The sequence below is a fragment of the Lampetra fluviatilis genome, chromosome 71, assembly GCF_964198595.1.
Source record: "Lampetra fluviatilis chromosome 71, kcLamFluv1.1, whole genome shotgun sequence".
Lineage (NCBI taxonomy): Eukaryota > Metazoa > Chordata > Hyperoartia > Petromyzontiformes > Petromyzontidae > Lampetra > Lampetra fluviatilis.
Genome location: NC_136345.1, coordinates 4,901,976 through 4,921,975, shown reverse-complemented (window position 1 = coordinate 4,921,975; position 20,000 = coordinate 4,901,976). Strand labels below are relative to the sequence as shown.

General features: G+C 52.4%; 1 protein-coding gene and 1 long non-coding RNA gene across 2 annotated transcripts in view; both read left to right on the top strand.

Annotated features, from left to right (window-relative positions):
- The window catches only part of LOC144952985 (sodium/glucose cotransporter 2-like), a 55,398-nt gene extending 53,678 nt beyond the window's left edge, over window positions 1-1,720 (top strand). Inside the window, exon 16 of the mRNA XM_078883467.1 lies at window positions 1,640-1,720. Coding sequence (XP_078739593.1) covers window positions 1,640-1,720 — 81 coding nt within the window. The remainder of the gene's footprint in view (window positions 1-1,639) is intronic.
- A 6,351-nt stretch (window positions 1,721-8,071) lies between these two features.
- LOC144953041 (uncharacterized) lies at window positions 8,072-20,000 on the top strand. Its single transcript, XR_013640746.1, has 3 exons — window positions 8,072-8,177; window positions 11,743-11,845; window positions 19,962-20,000. It is a non-coding gene; the product is annotated as an uncharacterized LOC144953041 (long non-coding RNA).

Sequence of the window (20,000 nt, the reverse complement as noted above, 5' to 3'; positions counted from 1 at the left end):
TATAGTGTAGTGTATAGTGTAGTGTGTAGTGTAGTGTATAGTGTAGTGTATAGTGTAGTGTGTAGTGTAATGTATAGTGTAGTGTATAGTGTAGTGTATAGTGTAGTGTATAGTGTAGTGTATAGTGTAGTGTATAGTGTAGTGTATAGTGTAGTGTAGTATGTAGTGTATAGTGTAGTGTATAGTGTAGTTTAGTATGTAGTATATAGTGTAGTGTGTAGTGTAGTGTGTAGTGTAGTGTATAGTGTAGTGTATAGTGTAGTGTGTAGTGTAGTGTGTAGTGTAGTGTATAGTGTAGTGTATAGTGTAGTGTGTAGTGTAATGTATAGTGTAGTGTATAGTGTAGTGTATAGTGTAGTGTATAGTGTAGTGTAGTATGTAGTGTATAGTGTAGTGTATAGTGTAGTGTAGTATGTAGTGTATAGTGTAGTGTATAGTGTAGTGTATGGTGTAGTGTATAGTGTAGTGTAGTATGTAGTGTATAGTGTATAGTGTAGTATGTAGTGTATAGTATAGTGTATAGTGTAGTGTAGTATGTAGTGTATAGTGTAGTGTATAGTGTAGTGTATAGTGTAGTGTAGTATGTAGTGTATAGTGTAGTGTATGGTGTAGTGTATAGTGTAGTGTATAGTGTAGTGTATAGTGTAGTGTATGGTGTAGTGTATAGTGTAGTGTATAGTGTAGTGTATAGTGTAGTGTGTAGTGCAGTGTGTAGTGTAGTGTATAGTGTAGTGTAGTGTATAGTGTAGTGTATAGTGTAGTGTATAGTGTAGTGTATAGTGTAGTGTGTAGTGTAGTGTATAGTGTATAGTGTAGTGTATAGTGTAGTAGTGTATAGTGTAGTAGTGTATAGTGTAGTGTATAGTGTAGTAGTGTAGTGTATAGTGTAGTGTATAGTCTAGTGTATAGTGTAGTGTATAGTGTACTGTATGGTGTAGTGTATAGTAGTGTATAGTGTAGTGTAGTGTGTAGTGTATAGTGTATTGTAGCATACTGTATAGTGTAGTGTATAGTGTAGTGTATGGTATGTTGTATATTGTAGTGTATAGTAGTGTATAGTGTGGTGTATAGTGTAGTGTATAGTGTAGTGTATAGTAGTGTAGTATATAGTGTAGTGTGTAGTGTAGTGTATAGTGTAGTGTATAGTGTAGTAGTGGATAGTGTAGTGTGTAGTGTATAGTGTAGTGTGTAGTGTAGTGTGTAGTGTAGTGTATAGTGCAGTGTATAGTAGTGTAGTATATAGTGTAGTGTGTAGTGTAGTGTATAGTGTAGTGTATAGTGTAGTAGTGGATAGTGTAGTGTGTAGTGTAGTGTGTAGTGTAGTGTATAGTGTAGTGTAAACACCACCCCCACCCCACCCCTCCCCCCCACCCCTCCCACCCCTCCCCCCCACCCCTCCCACCCCCACCCCCCACCCCTCCCACCCCCACACCCCCCCACCCCCCCACCCCCCACAGCCTCCTCTCCAGGCCTCGCCAGCCGCTTCCTCGGCTGGTTCTGCGGCCTGGGGGACAGCGACGACGACGACGCTGCTGCTGCTGCAGGGCCCCCTGGTGGAGGAGGTGGAGGAGAGCCCCCTGGTGGAGGAGAGCCCCCTGGTGGAGGGGGAGGGGCCCCGAGTGACGACATCAGCGAGCAGACCACGTGGCGTCGCGTTGCCGACGCCAACGGAGCGCTGCTCACGTGCGTCGCCATCTTCTTTTGGGCCTACTACGCCTAGCCGGGCGACGTCGGGGGTGGACGTTGGGGCGACGTTGGGGCGACGTTGGGGTGACGTCGGGGGTGGACGTTGGGGCGAGGTTGGGACGACTTTGGGTTGAAGTTGGGACGACTTTGGGATGACGTCGGGATGACATTGGGATGACGTTGGAATGACGTTGGGGCTACGTTGGGGCTACGTTGGGATGACGTTGGGATGACGTTGAAAAGGTCGTTGGGGCGACGTTGGGTTGACGTTGGGATGACGTTGGGATGACGTTGGGTTGACGTTGGGATGACGTTGGGGCTACATTGGGTTGACGTTGAAAAGGTCGTTGGGATGACGTTGGAATGACGTTGGCTGACATTGGGTTGACGTTGGGATGACGTCAGGATGACGTCGGGGCTACGTTGGGTTGACGTTGGGACGACGTTGGGATGACGTTGGAATGATGTTGGAATGACGTTGAATTGACGTTGGGATGACGTTGGCTGACATTGGGTTGACGTTGGGATGACGTCAGGATGACGTCGGGATGACGTTGGGATGACTTTCAGACTAAGTTTGGCGGACGGTTGACGTTGCCCCAACATTAGCTGACATTCACCCGACGTTGCCCCAACGTTGGCTGACGTTGCCCCAACGTTGGTTGCTATTGGCTGGTTGTTGTGGGAACTTCAATAAAATCCTCACCCTAATATCGCTTTGTGTGGTCTCACCCACACACTCACCCACACACTCACCCACACACTCACCCACACACTCACCCACACACTCACCCACACACTCACCCACACACTCACCCACACACTCACACACTCACCCACACACTCACCCACACACTCACACACACACTCACCCACACACTCACCCACACACTCACCCACACACTCACCCACACACTCACCCACACACTCACCCACACACTCACACACACACTCACCCACACACTCACCCACACACTCACCCACACACTCACCCACACACTCACACACTCACTCACACACTCACCCACACACTCACACACTCACCCACACACTCACCCACACACTCACCCACACACTCACCCACACACTCACCCACACACTCACCCACACACTCACACACTCACCCACACACTCACCCACACACTCACCCACACACTCACCCACACACTCACCCACACACTCACCCACACACTCACACACTCACCCACACACTCACCAACACACTCACCCACACACTCACCCACACACTCACCCACACACTCACCCACACACTCACCCACACACTCACCTACACACTCACCCACACACTCACTCACCCACACACTCACCCACACACTCACCCACACACTCACCCACACACTAACCCACAAACTCAACCACACACTCACACACTCACCCACACACTCACCCACACACTCACCCACACACTCACCCACACACTCACACACTCACCCACACACTCACCCACACACTCACGCACACTCACCCACACACTCACCCACACACTCACACACTCACCCACACACTCACCCACACACTCACCCACACACTCACACACACACTCACCCACACGCTCACACACTCGCCCACACACTCACCCACACACTCACACACTCACCCACACACTCACACACTCACCTACACACTCACCCACACACTCACCCACACACTCACACACTCACCCACACACTCACACACTCACCTACACACTCACCTACACACTCACCCACACACTCACCCACACACTCACCCACTCACCCACACACTCACACACTCACCCACACACTCACCTACACACTCACCCACACACACACACCCACACACTCACCTACACATCTCACCCACACACTCACCCACACACTCACCCACACACTCACCCACAAACTCATCCACACATTCACCCACACACTCACCCACACACTCACCCACACACTCACCCACAAACTAACCCACACACTCACCCACACACTCACCCACACACTCACCCACAAACTCATCCACACATTCACCCACACACTCACCCACTCACCCACACACTCACCCACACACTCACCCACACACTCACCCACACACTCACCTACACACTCACCCACAAACTCATCCACACACTCACCCACACACACACACCCACACACTCACCCACACACCCACACACACACCCACACACTCACCTACACACTCACCCACACACTCACCCACACACTCACCCACACACTCACACACGCTCACCCACACACTCACCCACAAACTAACCCACACACTCACCCACACACTCACCTACACACTCACCCACACACTCACACACTCACCTACACACTCACCTACACACTCACCCACACACTCACCCACACACTCACCCACTCACCCACACACTCACACACTCACCCACACACTCACCTACACACTCACCCACACACTCACCCACACGCTCACCCACTCACCCACACACTCACACACTCACCCACACACTCACCTACACATCTCACCCACACACTCACCCACACACTCACACACACACTCACCCACACGCTCACACACTCGCCCACACACTCACCCACACACTCACACACTCACCCACACACTCACACACTCACCTACACACTCACCCACACACTCACCCACACACTCACACACTCACCCACACACTCACACACTCACCTACACACTCACCTACACACTCACCCACACACTCACCCACACACTCACCCACTCACCCACACACTCACACACTCACCCACACACTCACCTACACACTCACCCACAAACTCATCCACACACTCACCCACACACACACACCCACACACTCACCTACACATCTCACCCACACACTCACCCACACACTCACCCACACACTCACCCACAAACTCATCCACACATTCACCCACACACTCACCCACACACTCACCCACACACTCACCCACAAACTAACCCACACACTCACCCACACACTCACCCACACACTCACCCACAAACTCATCCACACATTCACCCACACACTCACCCACTCACCCACACACTCACCCACACACTCACCCACACACTCACCCACACACTCACCTACACACTCACCCACAAACTCATCCACACACTCACCCACACACACACACCCACACACTCACCCACACACCCACACACACACCCACACACTCACCTACACACTCACCCACACACTCACCCACACACTCACCCACACACTCACCCACACACTCACCTACACACTCACCCACACACTCACCCACACACTCACCCACACACTCACACACGCTCACCCACACACTCACCCACAAACTAACCCACACACTCACCCACACACTCACCTACACACTCACCCACACACTCACACACTCACCTACACACTCACCTACACACTCACCCACACACTCACCCACACACTCACCCACTCACCCACACACTCACACACTCACCCACACACTCACCCACACACTCACCCACACACTCACCCACACACTCACACACTCACCCACACACTCACCCACACACTCACACACTCACCCACACACTCACCCACACACTCACCCACACACTCACCCACACACTCACCTACACACTCACCCACAAACTCATCCACACATTCACCTACACATTCACCCACACACTCACCCACACACTCACCCACACACTCACCCACACACTCACCTACACACTCACCCACAAACTCATCCACACATTCACCTACACATTCACCCACACACTCACCCACACACTCACCCACATATCCACTCACACACTCACTCACCCACTCCCCCACTCCTTATCAACATGGCCGCTAATCAATGACATTAATCAAGAGTCCATACCCTTACCAACATGGCCACTAACCAACAGTCTTCCCCTACCAACATGGCCACTAACCAACAGTCTTCCCCTACCAACATGGCCACTAACCAACAGTATTCCCCTACCAACATGGCCACTAACCAACAGTCTTCCCTTTACCAACATGGCCACTAACCAATAGTTTTCCCGTTCCAACATGGCCACTAACCAAATGTCTTTCCCTTACCAACATGGGCACTTATCAACAGTCTTCCCCTTACCAACATGGCCACTAACCAATTGTCTTCCCCTTACCAACATGGCCACTAACCAACAGTCTTCCCTTTACCAACATGGCCACTAACCAACAGTCTTCCCCTTACCATCATGGCCACTAACAACCAGTCTTCCCCTTACCAACATGGCCACTAACCAACAGTCTTACCATTACCAACATGGCCACTAACCAACTGTCTTCCCCTTACCAACATGGCCACTAACCAACAGTCTTCCCCTTACCAACATGGCCACTAACCAATTGTCTTCCCCTTACCAACATGGCCACTAACCAATCGTCTTCCCCTTACCAACATGGCCACTAACCAATAGTCTTTCCCTTACCAACATGGCCACTAACCAATCGTCTTTCCCTTACCAACATGGCCACTAACCAATCGTCTTCCCCTTACCAACATGGCCACTAACCAACAGTCTTCCCTTTATCAACATGGCCACTAACCAATTGTCTTTCCCTTACCAACATGGCCACTAACCAACTGTCTTCCCCTTACCAACATGGCCACTAACCAATAGTCTTACCATTACCAACTTGGCCACTAACCAACTGTCTTCCCCTTACCAACATGGCCACTAACCAACTGTCTTCCCCTTACCAACATGGCCACTAACCAGTTGTCTTTCCCTTACCAACATGGCCACTAACCAGTTGTCTTTCCCTTACCAACATGGCCACTAACCAGTTGTCTTTCCCTTACCAACATGGCCACTAACCAATAGTCTTCCCCTTACCAACATGGCCACTAACCAACTGTCTTCCCCTTACCAACATGCCCACTAACCAACTGTCTTCCCCTTACCAACATGGCCACTAACCAACTGTCTTCCCCTTACCATCATGGCCACTAACAACCAGTCTTCCCCTTACCAACATGGCCACTAACCAACAGTCTTACCATTACCAACATGGCCACTAACCAACTGTCTTCCCCTTACCAACATGGCCACTAACCAACAGTCTTCCCCTTACCAACATGGCCACTAACCAATAGTCTTCCCTTACCAACATGGCCACTAACCAATAGTCTTTCCCTTACCAACATGGCCACTAACCAATCGTCTTTCCCTTACCAACATGGCCACTAACCAATCGTCTTCCCCTTACCAACATGGCCACTAACCAACAGTCTTCCCTTTATCAACATGGCCACTAACCAATTGTCTTTCCCTTACCAACATGGCCACTAACCAACTGTCTTCCCCTTACCAACATTGCCACTAACCAGTTGTCTTTCCCTTACCAACATGGCCACTAACCAGTTGTCTTTCCCTTACCAACATGGCCACTAACCAATAGTCTTCCCCTTACCAACATGGCCACTAACCAACTGTCTTCCCCTTACCAACATGGCCACTAACCAACTGTCTTCCCCTTACCAACATGGCCACTAACCAATAGGCTTCCCCTTACCAACATGGCCACTAACCAACTGTCTTCCCCTTACCAACATGGCCACTAACCAACTGTCTTCCCCTTACCAACATGGCCACTAACCAATAGTCTTGCCATTACCAACATGGCCACTAACCAACTGTCTTCCCCTTACCAACATGGCCACTAACCAACTGTCTTCCCCTTACCAACATGGCCACTAACCAATAGTCTTCCCTTTATCAACATGGCCACTAACCAACTGTCTTCCCCTTACCAACATGGCCACTAACCAACTGTCTTCCCCTTACCAACATGGCCACTAACCAATAGTCTTCCCTTTATCAACATGGCCACTAACCAACTGTCTTCCCCTTACCAACATGGCCACTAACCAACTGTCTTCCCCTTACCAACATGGCCACTAACCAATAGTCTTCCCTTTATCAACATGGCCACTAACCAGTTGTCTTTCCCTTACCAACATGGCCACTAACCAATAGTCATGTGCCAGGCTAGGTGCAGGAGGAGGTCACGGGACAGACTCAGCAGGTGCCATGAGTCTATGTACGGTGCGAACCCAGCCTGAATAACGTGACGTCACGTTACCAACTTGGCCGCGAGTGGCATGATGACGTCACGTTACCTTCAACACCTACCCACTACAAGGTGACGTCACGTTACCACCTCGACGCCATCGAGCGCGCGTGACGTCGGCTAGCGCTGGCGTCGGGTGACGTCACGTTTAGTCGCCCCAGCAGCGCAGTCTGAGGAGCGTGACGTCACCAGGAGGTAGTAACGGAAGTGACGTCAATTCCCCCACAGTCTGAGTGACGTTGCGTCACCCGGGGGGCGGTTTCGATAACGGAGGTGACGTCACTTTCCCGCCGCAATCCTCGCCTCGTGACGTCACCCCGAGGGTGGTGGTGGTGGGGGTTCAGTAACGGAAGTGACGTCAATTCGCCGACTCCTGCTGCTGCTGCTGCGTCTCGAGCCGCGGCCATGGCGGAGCAGTCGGCCCTGCTGCTGAGGAGACAGCTCACAGGTGGGGGGGGGCAGCAGGAGGAGGGGGCAGCAGGAGGGGGGGGCAGCAGGAGGAGGGGGGCAGGAGAGTGAGGGGGGGCAGCAGGAGGGGGGGGCAGCAGGAGGAGGGGCAGGAGGAGGGGGGCAGCAGGAGGGGGGGCAGCAGGGGGGGGCAGCAGGAGGGGGGGCAGCAGGGGGGGGCAGCAGGGGGGGGGGCAGCAGGGGGGGGGGCAGCAGGGGGGGGGGGGGCAGCAGGGGGGGGGGGCAGCAGGGGGGGGGGCAGCAGGAGGAGGGGGGGCAGCAGGCGGGGGGTGGGCAGCAGGGTGGGGGGGGGCAGGAGAGTGAGGGGGGGCAGCAGGAGGGTGAGGGGGGGGCAGCAGGAGGGTGAGGGGGGGGGCAGCAGGAGAGTGAGGGGGGGGCAGCAGGAGAGTGAGGGGGGGGGGCAGCAGGAGGGTGAGGGGGGGGCAGCAGGAGAGTGAGGGGGGGGGGGGCAGCAGGAGAGTGAGGGGGGGGCAGCAGGGGGGTGAGCGGGGGTGGCAGCAGGAGAGTGAGGGAGGGCAGCAGGGTGAGGGGGGCAAGCAGGAGGTTGAGGGGGGGGGGGGCAGCAGGAGGGTGAGGGGGGGGGGGCAGCAGGAGGGTGAGGGGGGGGCAGCAGGAGGGTGAGGGGGGGGGCAGCAGGAGGTTGAGGGGGGGGGGGCAGGAGGAGGGAGGGGGGGGGCAGGAGGGATGATCATGGTGATGGTGGTGAAGGTGATGGTGGTGGTGATAGTGTGGTGATGGTGGTGGTGGTGATGGTGGTGGTAGTGTGGTGATGGTGGTGACGGTGATGGTGGTGAAGGTGATGATGGTGGTGGTGATGGAAATGGTGGTGATGGTGGCTATGAGATGTTGACTACCTCGCCTGGTACACAGGAGGTCGTGGGTCCTGCTGCATATTTGGAGTCTGCGTCAGTGCCCTAATCGGCTGCTGCTGCTGCTTCTCGCTACTAGCAGCACTTGCCCCTACAGCTCTGCTAGAGGCTACCTGGGGGAGCTTTGTCTGTGTGTGTATCATAGGTGGTGCTACTCGCTACTAACAGCACTTGCCCCTACAGCCCTGCTAGAGGCTACCTGGGGCACATTTGTCTTTGAGTGTGTGTGTGAGTCTGTGTGTGTGTGTGAGTCTGTGTGTGTGTGTGAGTCTGTGTGTGTGTGGAGTCTGTGTGTGTGAGTCTATGTGTGTGTGTGAGTGAGTCTATGTGTGTGTGTGTGAGTCTGTGTGTGTGAGTCTGTGTGTGTGTGTGGAGTCTGTGTGTGTGTGTGAGTCTGTGTGTGTGTGAGTCTGTGTGTGTGTGTGAGTCTGTGTGTGTGAGTCTGTGTGTGTGTGTGGAGTCTGTGTGTGTGTGTGGAGTCTGTGTGTGTGTGTGAGTGAGTCTGTCTGTGTGTGTGTGTGTGAGTCTGTGTGTGTGAGTCTGTGTGTGTGTGTGGAGTCTGTGTGTGTGTGTGGAGTCTGTGTGTGTGTGTGGAGTCTGTGTGTGTGTGTGTGAGTCTGTGTGTGTGTGTGTGGAGTCTGTGTGTGTGTGTGTGGAGTCTGTGTGTGTGTGTGTGGAGTCTGTGTGTGTGTGTGTGGAGTCTGTGCGTGTGTGTGGAGTCTGTGTGTGTGTGTGAGAGTTTATGTGTGTGTGTATGGAGTCTGTGTGGATGTGGAGTCTGTGTGTGTGTGTGTGGAGTCTGTGTCTGTGTGTGGAGTCTGTGTGTGTGTGTGTGGAGTCTGTGTGTGTGTGAGAGAGTTTATGTGTGTGTGTGTGGAGTCTATGTGTGTGTGTGTGGAGTCTGTGTGTGTGTGTGAGAGTTTATGTGTGTGTGTGGAGTCTATGTGTGTGTGTGTGTGTGGAGTCTGTGTGTGAGAGTTTATGTGTGTGTGTATGGAGTCTGTGTGGATGTGGAGTCTGTGTGTGTGTGGCAAAACAACCCCCTACCTCCTCGTGCTGCCGGACGGGCAACTCTGTCGTGGACAGTGCTGTGGGGGGAGGGCCAATTCAAATTGGCCTTTCTCCTCATGGCGATTGTGACCACCACAGCGACTAAACGGGGGCTCTGGATGGGTGCGAGGGGCTGGTAACCCCACCACCTTCAATTAACTTACCGTTAAACCACGTCGACAAAATATAATTAATAAGCTTGTGCCGGAGGCCCCGGGGGGACAGGCGTCTATGGCGTCTCCTGGCCAAACCCCGATTGGCGGAGCCAGGAGATTGAATCTTCACCCTCGGTGCTCCTCCAGAAACAACGACAAACCACTACGTGTGGCCACGTGGAATGTTGGAACGCTCACTGCGGAGGAGAGGCTGCCACTCCTCTGTCGGGAGCTGGACCGGTACCGCCTGGATCTCTGTGGCATTCAGGAGGTCCGGTGGACCGGTTCTGGCTCCTGCCACCATGAGGGGTGGACAGTCTTCTACTCGGGGCAGGAGACTGCCAAACAACAGGGTGTGGCTCTTCTTCTGAACAAAAGAATGAAGGGGGCGTGGGAGCGTGGCGGTGAGGTGTGGGAAGCTGTAAGCCCCAGGCTACTTTGGGCTCGCCTTCCCATCAACCAGAGGCGAGGAGTGGTGGTCGTGGTTACTTATGCCCCCACCGAAAACGAACATCCGTGGAGGGATGCAGGCAAGGCCGATGAGTCAGATGCCTTTTATGGCCTCCTGTCACAGGTGCTGGCTAAAGTGGCCACTCGGGACAGAGTCATCTTGTTGGGTGACTTCAATGCCCGAGTTGGTCATCATGCTGGCACCTGGTCTGGAGTGATTGGAAGGCATGGGCCAGATCAGCCCAATAACAACGGCAGGAGGCTGCTTATATTTTTGTGCGCCTGCCATTCTTCCACTCCGGTGGTGGGTGTACACCCAGGACCCCATTCCAAATCAAGGTGGCCTGGTCTCAGTTAGCTGATGAAAGTTGCAAGCGAGAATTTAATCGTCGCTTGCGGCTGGGGTTGGCATCGTCCCCCACTCCTCCTGATGTCGAGGGTAAATGGGCGAGATGGTTTAGGACTGTGGCTCATGCAGCTGCAATGGCTGCTTTGGGTACATGGTCCAGACCTCCCCAGAGACCCTGGCTGACAGAGGAGGTGTTCAAGCTGGCTGAGAAAAAGCGACAGGCCCACTCTAATCGTCTACAGCATCCCACGTCGCAGCTACTCGCTACGAACAGCACTTGCCCCTACAGCCCTGCTAGAGGCTACCTGGGGGAGCTTTGTCTGTGTGTACATCATAGGTGGTGCTACTCGCTGCTAGCAGCACTTGCCCCTACAGCCCTGCTAGAGGCTACCTGGGGGAGCTTTGTGCGTGTGTACATCATAGGTGGTGCTACTCGCTACGAACAGCACTTGCCCCTACAGCCCTGCTAGAGGCTACCTGGGGGGAGCTTTGTGCGTGTGTACATCATAGGTGGTGCTACTCGCTACTACCAACAGCACTTGCCCCTGCAGTCCTGCTAGAGGCTACCTGGGAGAGCTTTGTCTCTACCTTTGTGATAGCCAACAGCACTTGCCCCTGCAGCCCCCGCTGGAGGCTACCTGGGGGATCTTTGTCTGTGTGCGTGCCACTCAGAGCTGCACAAGAATCCGGTGCAGGGATTCTCGGCTGGACTCATCGACGACTCCAACATCTACAGCTGGGAAGTACTCGTCATGGGGCCAGAAGACACCCTCTAGTGAGCGCTCGCCTACTCACCTACTCACTCACCTACTCACCTACTCACCTACTCACCTACTCACTCACCTACCTACTCACCTACTCACTCACCTACTCACCTACCTACTCACCTACTCACTCACCTACCTACTCACCTACTCACCTACTCACCCACTCACCCACTCACCTACTCACCTACCCACTCACCTACTCACTCACCTACCTACTCACCTAATCACCTACTCACTCACCTACCTACTCACCTACCCACTCACCTACTCACCTACCTACTCACCTACTCACTCACCTACCTACTCACCTACTCACCTACTCACCCACTCACCCACTCACCTACTCACTCACCTACCTACTCACTCACCTACTCACCTACTCACCTACTCACTCACTTACTTACTCACCTACTCACCTAACTACTCACCTACTCACTCACCTCCTCACTCACCTACTCACCTACTCACCTACCTACTCACCTACTCACTCACCTACTCACCTACCTACTCACCTACTCACCTACCTACTCACCTACTCACTCACCTACCTACTCACCTACTCACCTACTCACTCACCTACTCACCTACTCACATACTCACCTACTCACCTATCTACTCACCTACTCACCTACTCACCTACTCACTCACCTACCTACTCACCTACTCACTCACCTACTCACCTACCTAGTCACCTACTCACCTACTCACCTATCTACTCACCTGCTCACCTACTCACCCACTCACCCACTCACCTACTCACTCACCTACCTACTCACTCACCTACTCACCTACTCACCTACTCACTCACTTACTTACTCACCTACTCACCTAACTACTCACCTACTCACTCACCTACCTACTCACCTACTCACCTACCTACTCACCTACTCACCTACCTACTCGCCTACCTACTCACCTACCTACTCACCTACCTACTCACCTACTCACCTACTCACCTATCTACTCACCTACCTACTCACCTACTCACCTACTCACCTACTCACTCACCTACCTACTCACCTACTCACCTACCCACTCACCTACTCACCTACCCACTCACCTACTCACCTACTCACCTATCTACTCACCTACCCACTCACCTACCTACTCACCTACTCACTCACCTACTCACCTACCTACTCACCTACTCACCTACCTACTCACCTACTCACTCACCTACCTACTCACCTACTCACCTACTCACTCACCTACTCACCTACTCACATACTCACCTACTCACCTATCTACTCACCTACTCACCTACCTACTCACCTACTCACTCACCTACTCACCTACTCACTCACCTACTCACCTACTCACTCACCTACCTACTCACCTACCTACTCACCTACTCACTCACCTACTCACCTACTCACCTACCTACTCACCTACTCACCTACTCACCTACTCACTCACCTACTCACCTAACTACTCACCTACTCACTCACCTACCTACTCACCTACTCACCTACTCACTCACCTACTCACTCACCTACTCACCTACCTACTCACCTACTCACTCACCTACTCACCTACCTACTCACCTACTCACCTACTCACTCACCTACTCACCTACTCACTCACCTACCTACTCACCTACTCACCTACTCACCTACTCACCTACTCACTCACCTACCTACTCACCTACTCACTTACCTACTCACCTACTCACTCACCTACTCACCTACTCACCTACCTACTCACCTACTCACTCACCTACTCACCTACTCACTCACCTACTCACTTACTCACCTACTCACTCACCTACTCACCTACTCACTCACCTACTCACTTACTCACCTACTCACTCACCTACTCACCTACTCACTCACCTACTCACCTACCTACTCACCTACTCACCTACTCACCTACTCACTCACCTACCTACTCACCTACTCACCTACTCACTCACCTACCTACTCACCTACTCACCTACTCACCTACTCACTCACCTACCTACTCACCTACTCACTCACCTACTCACCTACCTACTCACCTACTCACCTACTCACCTACCCACTCACCTATCTACTCACCTACTCACCTACTCACTCACCTACTCACCTACCCACTCACTCACCTACCTACTCACCTACTCACTCACCTACTCACCTACTCACCTACTCGCCTACCTACTCACCTACCTACTCACTCACCTACTCACCTACTCACTCACCTACTCACTCACCTACTCACCTACTCACTCACCTACCCACTCACCTACTCACCTACTCACCTACTCACCTACTCACTCACCTACTCACCTACTCACCTACTCACCTACTCGCCTACCTACTCACCTACTCACTCACCTACTCGCCTACTCACTCACCTACCTACTCACCTACTCACCTACTCACTCACCTACCTACTCACCTACTCACCTACTCACTCACCTACTCACCTACTCACTCACCTACTCACCTAACTACTCACCTACTCACTCACCTACCTACTCACCTACTCACCTACTCACTCACCTACTCACTCACCTACTCACCTACCTACTCACCTACTCACTCACCTACTCACCTACCTACTCACCTACTCACCTACTCACTCACCTACTCACCTACTCACTCACCTACCTACTCACCTACCTACTCACCTACTCACCTACTCACCTACTCACTCACCTACCTACTCACCTACTCACTCACCTACTCACCTACCTACTCACCTACTCACCTACTCACCTACCTACTCACCTACTCACTCACCTACTCACCTACTCACTCACCTACTCACCTACTCACTCACCTACTCACCTACCTACTCACCTACTCACCTACTCACCTACTCACTCACCTACTCACCTACTCACTCACCTACCTACTCACCTACTCACCTACTCACCTACTCACCTACTCACTCACCTACTCACCTACCTACTCACCTACTCACCTACCCACTCACCTATCTACTCACCTACTCACCTACTCACTCAACTACTCACCTACCCACTCACTCACCTACTCACCTACTCACTCACCTACCTACTCACCTACTCACTCACCTACTCACCTACTCACCTACCTACTCACCTACTCACCTACTCACTCACCTACTCACCTACTCACCTACTTACCTACTCACTCACCTACTCACCTACTCGCCTACCTACTCACCTACCTACTCACTCACCTACTCACCTACTCACCTACTCACTCACCTACTCACTCACCTACTCACCTACTCACCTACTCACTCACCTACCCACTCACCTACTCACCTACTCACCTACTCACTCACCTACTCACCTACTCACCTACTCACCTACTCACCTACCTACTCACCTACCTACTCACCTACTCGCCTACCTACTCACCTACTCACTCACCTACTCACCTACTCACTCACCTACCTACTCACCTACTCACCTACTCACTCACCTACTCACCTACTCACCTACTCGCCTACCTACTCACCTACTCACTCACCTACTCACCTACTCACCTACTCGCCTACCTACTCACCTACCTTCTCACCTATCTACTCACCTACTCACCTACCTACTCACCTAACCACTCACCTGCTCACTCACTTACTTACTCACCTACCTACTCACCTACTCACCTACTCACTCACCTACTCACCTACTCACCTACTCGCCTACCTACTCACCTACTCACTCACCTACTCACCTACTCACCTACTCGCCTACCTACTCACCTACCTACTCACCTACTCGCCTACCTACTCACCTACCTACTCACATACTCACCTACTCACCTACCTACTCACTCACCCACTCACCTACCTACTCACCTACTCACTCACCTACTCACCTACTCACCTACTCACTCACTTACTTACTCACCTACTCACCTAACTACTCACCTACTCACTCACTCACCTACTCACCTACTCACCTACCTACTCACCTACTCACCTACTCACTCACCTACTCACCTACTCACCTACTCACCTACTCACTCACCTACTCACCTACTCGCCTACCTACTCACCTACTCACCTACTCACTCACCTACTCACCTACTCACCTACTCACTCACCCTACTCACTCACCTACTCACCTACTCACCTACTCACTCACCTACCCACTCACCTACTCACTCACCTACTCACCTACTCACCTACCTACTCACCTACTCACTCACCTACTCACCTACTCACCTACTCACTCACCTACTCACCTACTCACCTACCTACTCACTCACCTACTCACTCACCTACTCACTCACCTACTCACCTACTCACTCACCTACCCACTCACCTACTCACCTACTCACCTACTCACTCACCTACTCACCTACTCACCTACTCACCTACTCACCTACCTACTCACCTACCTACTCACCTACTCGCCTACCTACTCACCTACTCACTCACCTACTCACCTACTCACTCACCTACCTACTCACCTACTCACCTACTCACTCACCTACTCACCTACTCACCTACTCGCCTACCTACTCACCTACTCACTCACCTACTCACCTACTCACCTACTCGCCTACCTACTCACCTACCTTCTCACCTACTCACCTATCTACTCACCTACTCACCTACCTACTCACTCACCCACTCACCTACCTACTCACCTACTCACTCACCTACTCACCTACTCACTCACTTACTTACTCACCTACTCACCTAACTACTCACCTACTCACTCACTCACCTACTCACCTACTCGCCTACCTACTCACCTACTCACCTACTCACTCACCTACTCACTCACCTACTCACCTACCTACTCACCTACTCACCTACCTACTCACCTACTCACCTACTCACTCACCTACTCACCTACTCACTCACCTACCTACTCACCTACTCACTCACCTACTCACCTACCTACTCACCTACTCACCTACTCACCTACCTACTCACCTACTCACCTACTCACTCACCTACTCACCTACTCACTCACCTACCTACTCACCTACTCACTCACCTACTCACCTACCTATTCACCTACTCACCTACTCACCTACCTACTCACCTACTCACTCACCTACTCACCTACTCACTCACCTACTCACTTACTCACCTACTCACTCACCTACTCACCTACTCACTCACCTACTCACTTACTCACCTACTCACCTACTCACTCACCTACTCACCTACTCACTCACCTACTCACTTACTCACCTACTCACTCACCTATTCACCTACTCACTCACCTACTCACTTACTCACCTACTCACTCACCTACTCACCTACTCACTCACCTACTCACCTACCTACTCACCTACTCACCTACTCACCTACTCACTCACCTACTCACCTACTCACTCACCTACTCACCTACTCACCTACTCACTCACCTACTCACCTACCTACTCACCTACTCACCTACCCACTCACCTATCTACTCACCTACTCACCTACCCACTCACTCACCTACTCACCTACCTACTCACCTACTCACCTATCTACTCACCTACTCACCTACCCACTCACCTATCTACTCACCTACTCACCTACCCACTCACTCACCTACTCACCTACCTACTCACCTACTCACCTACTCACCTACTCACCTATCTACTCACCTACTCACCTACTCACCTACTCACTCACCTACTCACTCACCTACCTACTCACCTACTCACTCACCTACTCACCTACTCACCTACTCACTCACCTACTCACCTACTCACCTACTCACTCACCTACTCACCTACTCACTCACCTACTCACCTACCTACTCACCTACTCACCTACTCACCTACTCACTCACCTACTCACCTACTCACTCACCTACCTACTCACCTACTCACCTACTCACTCACCTACCTACTCACCTACTCACCTATCTACTCACCTACTCACCTACTCACTCACCTACCCACTCACTCACCTACTCACCTACTCACTCACCTACCTACTCACCTACTCACTCACCTACTCACCTACTCACCTACTCACTCACCTACTCACCTACTCACTCACCTACTCACCTACTCACCTACCTACTCACCTACCTACTCACTCACCTACTCACCTACTCACCTACTCACCTACTCACTCACCTACTCACCTACTCACCCACTCACCTACCTACTCACCTACTCACCTACTCACCTACTCACCTACTCGCCTACCTACTCACCTACCTACTCACTCACCTACTCACCTACTCACCTACTCACTCACCTACTCACTCACCTACTCACCTACTCACCTACCTACTCACCTACTCACCTACTCACTCACCTACTCACCTACTCACCTACTCACTCACCTACTCACCTACTCGCCTACCTACTCACCTACCTACTCACTCACCTACTCACCTACTCACCTACTCACTCACCTACTCACTCACCTACTCACCTACTCACCTACTCGCCTACCTACTCACCTACCTACTCACTCACCTACTCACCTACTCACCTACTCACCTACTCACTCACCTACCCACTCACCTACTCACCTACTCACCTACTCACCTACTCACTCACCTACTCACTCACCTACTCACCTACTCACCTACTCACCTACCTACTCACCTACCTACTCACCTACTCGCCTACCTACTCACCTACTCACTCACCTACTCACCTACTCACTCACCTACCTACTCACCTACTCACCTACTCACTCACCTACTCATCTACTCACCTACCCACTCACCTACCCACTCACCTACTCACCTACCTACTCACCTACTCACCTACTCATCTACTCACTCACCCACTCACCTACCTACTCACCTACCTACTCACCTACCTACTCACCCACTCACCTACTCACCTACTCACCTACCTACTCACCTACTCACCTACTCACCTACCCACTCACCTACTCACTCACCTACCTACTCACCTACTCACTCACCTACCCACCCCATTCACCTACCTACTCACCTATCTACTCACCTACTCACCTATCTACTCACCTACTCAACTACCCACTCACCTACTCACCTACTCACCTACCTACTCACCTACTCATCTACTCATCTACCCACTCACCTACCCACTCACCTACTCACCTACCTACTCACCTACTCACTCACTCACCTACTCACCTACTCACCTACTCACCTACCTACTCACTCACCTACCTACTCACCTACTCACTCACCTACCTACTCACATACTCACTCACCTACCAACTCACCTACCTACTCACCTACTCATTCACCTACCTACTCACCTACTCACCCATTCACCTACCCACTCACCTACCTACTCACCTATCTACTCACCCACTCACCTACCCACTCACCTACCTACTCACCTACTCACCCATTCACCTACCTACTCATCTACCCACTCACCTACCTACTCACCCACTCGCTTACCTTATCACCTACCTACTCACCTACCTACTCACCTACCCACTCACCTACTCGCCTACTCGCCTACTCATTCACCTACCTACTCACCTACTCACCCACTCACCTACCTACTCACCTACTCATCTACTCACTCACCCACTCACCTACCTACTCACCTACCTACTCACCTACTCACCTACCTCTACTCAGTCACTCACCTACTCACCTACCTACTCACCTACTCACTCACCTACTCACCTACTCACCTACCGGAGGCTACCTACTCACCTACTCACCTATCTACTAGAGGCTACCTGGGGGATCTTTGTCTGTGTGTGTGTGGTGCTACTAGCAGCAGCACTTGCCCCTACAGTCTGCTGAGGCTACCTGGGGGATCTTTGTCTGTGTGTGTGTGGTGCTACTAGCAGCAGCACTTGCCCCTACAGTCTGCTGAGGCTACCTGGGGGATCTTTGTCTGTGTGTGTGTGGTGCTTCTAGCAGCAGCACTTGCCCCAACAGTCTGCTGAGGCTACCTGGGGGATCTTTGTCTGTGTGTGTGTGGTGCTTCTAGCAGCAGCACTTGCCCCAACAGTCTGCTGAGGCTACCTGGGGGATCTTTGTCTGTGTCTGTGTGTGGTGCTACTAGCAGCAGCACTTGCCCCTACAGTCTGCTGAGGCTACCTGGGGGATCTTTGTCTGTGTGTGTGTGGTGCTACTAGCAGCAGCACTTGCCCCTACAGTCTGCTGAGGCTACCTGGGGGATCTTTGTCTGTGTGTGTGTGGTGCTACTAGCAGCAGCACTTGCCCCTACAGTCTGCTGAGGCTACCTGGGGGATCTTTGTCTGTGTCTGTGTGTGTGTGTACAGTGAGGGGGGAGTCTTCAAGGCGCACCTCACCTTCCCACG